Source organism: Ruditapes philippinarum, unplaced genomic scaffold (genome assembly GCF_026571515.1).
Source record: "Ruditapes philippinarum isolate M1 unplaced genomic scaffold, ASM2657151v2 ctg1299_1_1_1_1, whole genome shotgun sequence".
Lineage (NCBI taxonomy): Eukaryota > Metazoa > Mollusca > Bivalvia > Venerida > Veneridae > Ruditapes > Ruditapes philippinarum.
The window spans coordinates 171,219-179,824 of NW_026859549.1; the positions used below are offsets into that span (position 1 = coordinate 171,219).

Genomic DNA, 8,606 nt, shown 5'->3' on the forward strand with positions numbered 1-8,606 from the left:
GCCTTTTATTTAGCTTATCTATATGTGACGTGTAAAAAAATTTGAATAGGTGTAGACACGGCCTAAGTCTCACTCATAAACACCAGCAATCGGAACATCCTCGGCTATAATAATCATAGTAACATTGGAAACAAATTTACATGAAATGTTAAATTCTGTAATATCTTTATAAATAATGCTTTTTGGAACCTACAAGATTGATAAATCTTAATTTGAGCATCATATTCATGATTTATAAAAAATAAAATAAAAAATGTAGAACATGATCTTTAAGAATACAGGCATGTTGCGATTATTCAAATTACTTTGTCATGCTTTCGAAACCACTGGCCTTTTACTAAATAGAGAATGTCCAGTATAATATACATCATCAATGTTAAAAAAAGAGAAAAAGGGGCAGTTATTTTCCGTTTATAAATCATTTTCATATCATTTTCTTTCATATAAATTGACATTATTAATGCGATAAGTAAAGAATGCACATTTTTTACTATGTATTATTAAGACAATGTGGGAAGGACCAACTCTCTAATGTTGTTAAAACGTGTTGTCCGACCCTTTTGCTTTTTGCGAACAACTACAGCATCCATGTTGAAATTTTAAAGTTATTCTATTCTATTCTATACTATTCTATTCTCCATGTTAAAAAATTAAAGTTATTCTATTCTATTCTCCATGTTAAAATCTTAAAGTTATTCTATTCTATTTTATTCTACTGTAAATAAATTCGATAATATTTTGTCTTCTGTTTGCATGTGGCATTGTATCTGTTTTTTATAGAAAGAAAAAAGCAATAAAGTATCATTAAACTAGACTAAAATACAGTGTCAAAGAAAAGACAACAAAAATACCGATGGCTAAATTTAAGACAGATGAATTATACTGTCTTCCATCACATTAATCTATAGCTATAGATGTCTATATAGAATGATGTTCTATAAAGTTCTTTTATTGCGCTTCTTGCATTTCATGGGTCTTTGGAATATAAAATTAAAAATACCCTATAGTAATCCGAATCCTTTTGTTGTTATTTTTTTGTAGAACTTGTTAATATGTGTTAATTATTTTACGACACATATATTAAAATTATCGGTTGTTTCAGACGATTTATTGATGTGTATTTATACAAGAGCAACGCTGTGACAATGATGTTAATGCTCTAGCAGACGACATGAAACCAAGCACTGTATTTCCATGGAAATGGTATTTATCAAAATATAACGTTTTCCCTATGCATTCATATCTCAGGTTTAATTATATTATATACATATTAGTTTGATTTCTTTTTCAAATCTGTTTCATACAAGAAATATTGATACATCTTGCTCATTTTACTTTTACAAATTTGCTTTCTTTTATTTCATCGTCTCTTTTGATATTTTATTTGGAAAAAAATATAACCAATTGTGTTTTTTTATTTTCAATGTCATTTGCTTTGAAGAAACTGTTATTCTATAATGATGGCTGAATAATCATCCAACTTTTTTTTTTATGTTCCCACTAAAAGTGGAAGCACACTGCAATGGGGTCCGTACATCTAAGTGTTTATCCTGTCAACCTTGTCTAATAATTCAACGCTGTGTTTTAAATAACTTAGTAATGGCAGCACCTATGGTAAGATAATTACCCCTATATTTGAAGTTTGAGGTCAATATATAGGCCGTGAAATTTAATATTATAAGATTTAAAATAAAATTTCTTTCCAAGCAATAAAATGTGGAAAAAGACATCAATAAGCATTAGGTTGCTTCCAGTTTAATCCTTGTCTTGAACTGATTGGAAATATGATGTATGTAAATATGCTTATGTGACGAATAAAATATGTTTAAACCAATCAATAAAATGAAATGAATATGTAGTACGAGTAATTTATATTACTTGTTATGTACATTGTGTAAGGCTTCTAGATGACCTTCATTTATTTATACGTCATTAGACCAAGATCATGCAAGGCTTGCGCCTATGGCAGAGTGTTAAATTTATTGATTTCAAACACCAAACTGTATACTGTCAGTCCCAACCGTGCCATCACATTTATTTTATGTGAGTAAAGCTGACCAGCCATCAAACAGAAGGTTACCAAGATGCATGGCGTGTTGTTTTCCACATTTTCCTATTCTATACCTTAGACGCTGCGTGCTCGCGGCGGCTAGTAGATATGCACTCGTCTATTCAGCGATGGGAAAAAAAATAGTATTGCTTTTCTCTATTTTATTTTGTTTTAAAAAACCACACTGTATTCATATTCTCTAAAAAAAACCAACTTTTGTGATGTACAACATGTCACAGAGCTTTAAGGACTTAAAATAAATGTTAAACTGAAGTGATAGCGCCATGTTTGAATATCATATTCTTTTCATTTTTATCTTTTTTTATTTACCTAATAGATAACGTGTCAATGCTAATGACTTGGAACCAAATTCGAACGGGAACAAGAGGTATGACTAAAATACGCAACGCAGATTTGTTTTGCAAATAATTATCAGTTAAGTTATAAAACAGATAAACTGAGTGAAAAAGTAAGTTGTTTTAAAATGTATCATAAATATTTGCGATAGGTTGTTAGAGGATATATGTGACGATTGTTCTCTTTTGCTTAGATTTTTTATTACATTTAGTGGTTCTATACCTAAATTCCCCGGTAAGTGAAATGTAAACAAATATGTTATCTTATATATAGTTTAATCTTTTATAAATAAGAAACAATACGCAACTAAGAATTGATAATATTTAACAATTTATTCATACCTATTATTTGATTTTACATACACATTTTTGCTATTTGTAAATAAACGGAATGTTCAGTTCGTCCTTAAAGTCATTCGAACATTATGCAATTCGCACCCATATTTCGACCAAATATCAATATTTTTTGGACGCTTGATGTCATCACCTTCAAGTCAGTATACCAAACAAACATTTCATTTGTACTTGTTATCCAATTTAATTTGCTCTTACCAGACCTTTCAATCTTTGTCGCAACAGACAAACATTTCAGAATTTCAAACATGGCATTATACTTTGTAAATTATGCACAGGGACTCGGCACAGTGTTTGGATAGTGTAAAACGTAATTCTAGAAAAAAATATATATACTGTATATAAAATATATAGACAAGGGGATGAACACGCCAAATCGACCGACTGTCACAAGTCCACTATATATAAGTCAAAATTGCAAAGTCATTTTTTTTTGTTGATCATATAAAAACATTATTGTCGCCACATAAACCTTTTTTGAACAACAAACCGATATAAGGGGTGGAATATTATATTTTTGCTAGGTCGGACACAACCGTGCAACCTTTTTACACTATCCACACAGTCTTCGAAATTAACGCCAGTCCGAGGCCCAAGGCCACTAAATTTAGCATCGGTCCGGTGATTATTGCAAGGTTGGTGGTCCGACGGACCAGTAGATTTTTTGTCATAAAAAAAATAATATTATAACAAAATTCATCAAAATAATGAAAAAGATAGATCTTCTTGCATTTTTTGCAAATGAAATCAATCAATTCTGGCCTAAATGTTCAAAACACAGTGAGAGATGTCTAAATTGTATTTGAACAACAAACCGATATATGGGATGGAATATTATATTTTTGCTAGGTCGGACAAAACCGTGCAACCTTTTTACACTATCCACTGTCCACACACTGTGCACAATCCCTGTGAATTCATGCATTAGGCTCTACTTTTCCACAAAAATATGCAACTTAATTAATTATTAAACAGGAACATGAAGAAAAATTGATTAGTGCTCCGGATATTAAACTGTAATAGAGAACAATTGTCACGGCTGGTTTTGTACATTATCTGTGACTGTTCGTGTTAACATCATTTGGCGGCGTCTTTGATGTCCAGCATCAACATTTAACTTGTTCATGTATATTATGAATGCCAAATTTTTTAGTCTCCCGGAAGTGATGATTTTGATTAAAAGTTTAGTCGGTAGAGAATTGCAGCTAAAAAGCGAAACAAGTGCGCATACATGAGCTAGACTCAGGTCGCGAATTGGTTGGCTTATTTGACAATTGATGGTAATAGCTTTTTTTCTATTTATGCGAAAAGTTTTTGAAAACAAGTTTAATCTTTGTAACAGATGTCTCAATCGTCTTTTAATGTTTAAATATTTCGAAAGAGTGTTTATAGGGGCTTATCACGTTAGGGGCTAAAAAAACGTCTGTGCGTCCGTGTACAATTGCAATTCGAAAAAGACATTGCCCGTCCAAAATGTCTCGATGTCTCTTTGAAAAGTATGATTAACTGAAATAATATATATTAACCATCATGTATTATAAACCGGAAGTACAACCTTTAGATTACGTGCATGAACCTGTTGACGATATTTTGGATTTGTTCATAATTGATAACATTCATTACTTAGTATACATATAGATCACCCTCTATGTTTGTTTACATTTGAAGTCACGTGGTAAAACTACACAATGAAGTTTATGACCTCCTCGAGTTGCAATCGCAACTTTTCGACCCTTTCCGTCAGTCTTCGGATAAGTTGTTATAGATTATAGACGAAAACGCTCCTATTGCCTCGATTTGTTCCGATTTTCGATTCATTTATTTTTAGAAATCGATAAGGAAACAATCTAAAATTGGTGACCCGGGCGAACCAGAGATTATACCGTAAAACCTGTCCAAAAGATCATTGGTTTATTTCATCATGTTGTTACATGTATTAATTATATTAGTTATTACATCGATCTCCGGTTATTCCAGCTAGCCAGAACAACTTGATTTACGGCTACTGCTGATGAAACAATAATCCGACGACTAATTTAATATACGGTCGTGTATGGTATGTCCGTGTGCCCGCTGGTATAGGTGTGTTCGTCGTAAATTCTCTGATATTTTTCCGACGTAAAGCCGAAATCGAACTTTAAATGGTCATTTCAGCTCATATCTATTGATATTTTCGGCTGGCCTCAGTCAACCCAAGGCTCAATTTTGTATGGTTTTGCATATGGTGGCATGCTTAGGGGTCCGGTATGTATCTGTTGGTATATATATATATATAAATGTGTGCCCGCGGGAATACTCTGTTACTTTGTTGACATTAAGGCAAAAGTAACCGAAAATGATTATTTTAGTTCAAATATTTGAAATTCAGGCTGGCATCAGCAGTTTAAGACCATCGGCTTGATTTATATCCATGAATCCATATCTTTTTACTTTTTCAGCCATCAATGTTGAATTTCCTTATAAACGGCAATTTTTATATGTTTATAACACAGGATGTAATTTATAGGCTTCAGTGTTGCGTTCAGCTTTACCAGTTTTATCCCTTAATGATTTGTTTAAGAAATCTAGGTAGCAGAACACGGACTGACAATATTGTATGACACATAATATTGTAAAACTATTTTAGAATGTTTTCTTTTGATAAAGATCTACAGCGTAAAAAAGCAGAATTTCATTGCATTGATGTTTACAACTGACAAATGTAAATGTTTTTAAGGCAATTAAATCATTCACATAGATCCATTTGTTTAACTTGATTACAAAAGTCACGCAAGTAAATTTACTGTCGAAGATGGAACACTCTTTAAGTGGGTGTTAGGGGAAAAATAGGTAACGCCTAAATGCATATACTTTTAAAATGTCTCGTGTGTTTTATTTTCATGTGTCGCTAGAAGGAAATCTTCCATTAGAAAGTTTTACCGCAGTTAAATTAATTAAAATCTTTTTTTCGCCTTCAAATTGTAGAAAATCCACAGTGATTTATTTTCAGGTTTTACCACCGATTAAGCGCTATTCCCCACCCAAAATAGGGATATTTGTCCCTAAAAATGCATATATTTTCCCCTAAAATGCCTCGTGCTCTTCCTTACCAGAACCATGACTTAACAGCATCAGCTAGAAGACAGAAATCTGTCCCTAGAGATGGTCTCTGCTATGTACCATGCATGTTAAATTGAATTGAAATCATTTTTTTTTCCATAAAATGTGTGAGTAAATTCCATTTTCAGTTGTTTGAATTTGATTTCAGGTTTCCACCTTTTCTGATTTATCGCGCTATATCCCCCCCCCCCTTCAGAAAGCCACAGGTTGTTTTGAAAATTGGAGAAAAAAATCACTGATACATCATCTCAATGCTATCATATATTGGTCCTGTAAGAAAATTGACTCAATCGCCACATGTTTTGAAGACATAATATTGTAAGGTGGTGACTGAGCGATGTGTGCACTATTCATTATTTCATAAGAACAGACTTGTTGCTTATGAAGGACCATCTCTTTCAACATTTTCTAAGAAACATGTTGTTTGTTTTGTCCATCTTCAACAAATGCTTAAAACGGTAAAGACTTTAAGGTGAGGTGACATAGATTGTTCCCATATTCAAGTGCATTAATATGCACTAAGTTATTAGTTTAGTACAAAACAATTCATGCATAAATCCATGATGGCTCCATTTATATTTTCAGACATAAACAGGATGGCAAGTAAATGTATGAGAGAAGAAGACCCGACACTTCTAGAGTTTAAAAGTAGAATATGCATGCATTCCATTAAAGATACTAATGTATGCTGGATCACTGCCATGGTATTTTACCAACCATGCTCTATCTATGTAACAGACTACAATAACAAGGCACTAAAAATGGCAAACACCTCGTTTAATAAACTATCCGATAGGATAAGCCTGGATGGCCATCCTTGGGATATTACAGGAATGTTTCATGATACAGTTGCAGTTACACTTCCCAATGAAAAAAGAATTCAGTTAGTTGATGTTACGGCAAAAGGATGGAGAATAAAAAGAACATTAAGGTTTGATAAGCAATATTGGGGAATAGGTCACTGTAAGCCAAATTTTATTGTTTCTTCGTTGTCACCCCCAGCGCTTCACGTCATGAATAGACAAGGTGAGGTACTGAAAACGATAAGGAAAAATGATAGAGATGAAGAAATCTTTAGGCGACCCATGTTTATCCAAACAAATTATACGTCTATTGTGGTGTCAGACAGAGATAAGAAGGCAGTTATAGTCTTAGACCTGAATTGCAAGGTTCAGAATTATTACAGAACAAATTCAGACCCAAGAATAGTGGCTTTAGCGGAGGGCGGATCAAATGCAGACCCAAGAGGAGTGGCTTTAGCGGAGGGCGGATCAAATGCAGACCCAAGAGGAGTGGCTTTAGCAGAGGGCGGATCAATGTTTGTTAGTACGATCAATGGAAATGAAAAGAATGTTATAGCGATATCGAAGAAAGGCTCTCAAAGATTTGTTAAACTAGATAGCCTCGATGATCCGTATGCACTCAGCTACTTCTTTCAAGGACGAGAACTGTTCGCGAGTTCCTATTCTGAAATTGCAAAACTAGATAACTATGTTTATATGTACAAACGATGTGATTAAGAAAGAACTGTATCAAAAGTGAATTGATTATTTTCAAGTTTAGGTTAACTCGAAATTTTTCGAGAGACTTAAAAGTTCTGAAATAGTTAGATCATTATCACTTTTGATAAGAATTTATTGGAAATAATCAAAATGCCATGTGAATAAATATGTTGAGATAGCATGTAGCTTAAGAAAGAATAATCTGTTTTAAATTTTTGACTTTTGGTTAATTTCTTATTTATTGTTTGTGGTTTTCAAAATGCTATCCCTTAATAAAAATTGCCCGAGTATGGAAAACTCAATTATATTCATTACATATAATGTACTTTATGAAGAAATATTGGTGTAATATTAAAGATAAACAATGCTAAAGGAAATAGGATAAAGAAATCTCATGTTCTGTATTTTTGTGAATTCATGTTTTTTTTTCTTTTTCATTTGTAACTTTATATTTTGGAAAATTTGTCCGATCTTTTAAGTTGACTCCAACACATGGTATTTTATCAGTCGTGCATCTGAGTTGAGTTATGCTGTTTAGCAAATGATTTATCAGGTACAAAATGTACGAATTTATCAATTATTCACCAAAATCCCACAAACGTAGCAACCATTTTTTAACCACTTAAGCATACGAAACAGGTAAAATAATGTAAGTTGTGGAAAGGATAAAATTCTTCACTTGAATTTACTGAAGCTAAGATCCACCCCGTGAATAAAATATTTTATTCGGAGTTTTCTAATTTGAAGCGTATAAAATAAATATTGTTTTAAGATTTTCTAATATTTATAAAAAAAGACATGAAATACAAATCAGCTATAATTTTCAATCAAAAGCTTTATAATTTATTATTATGGTAGAAATTAATTATACATGTATATCTATTGTGTTTTTTTAAAAATAAATTATTTGATGAAATTAAAAGTAGAATCGAGAATTGGATTTCAAAGGGTAATGGATATCTACAATTGAATCATTTGTAAAATGCAAAATATACCCTCTTACCGCGTCAAACTTCAGTAAGTTGTAGGAGCCTTTAAAAAAAGCCACCAATTCCATTTTTGTCACGCTAGTTTAAGTAATTTTTACCCATATGTCTACGCCTTTTAAATTAATGAAATATATCTTAAATTGTTACAGTTTTTAAAAGGTTCCAAAATGTATGTGTTTCGTTTTTGATTTAAAGTTTGCATTTCGGCATGGCAAAACTGTATTGCCACGGCAAACTTCGTAACTTTGTCACAACA

The 8,606-nt window shown here is 32.2% G+C and overlaps 1 protein-coding gene across 1 annotated transcript; it reads left to right on the forward strand.

Annotated features, from left to right (window-relative positions):
• The first annotated feature begins 2,595 nt into the window (after positions 1-2,595).
• On the forward strand, positions 2,596-8,502 carry LOC132756925 (uncharacterized). Its single transcript, XM_060748072.1, has 2 exons — positions 2,596-2,641; positions 6,445-8,502. Exon 2 carries the CDS (start codon positions 6,456-6,458, stop codon positions 7,377-7,379), a length of 924 nt encoding a protein of 307 aa, XP_060604055.1. The 5' UTR covers positions 2,596-2,641; positions 6,445-6,455; the 3' UTR covers positions 7,380-8,502.
• Positions 8,503-8,606: the final 104 nt, after the last annotated feature.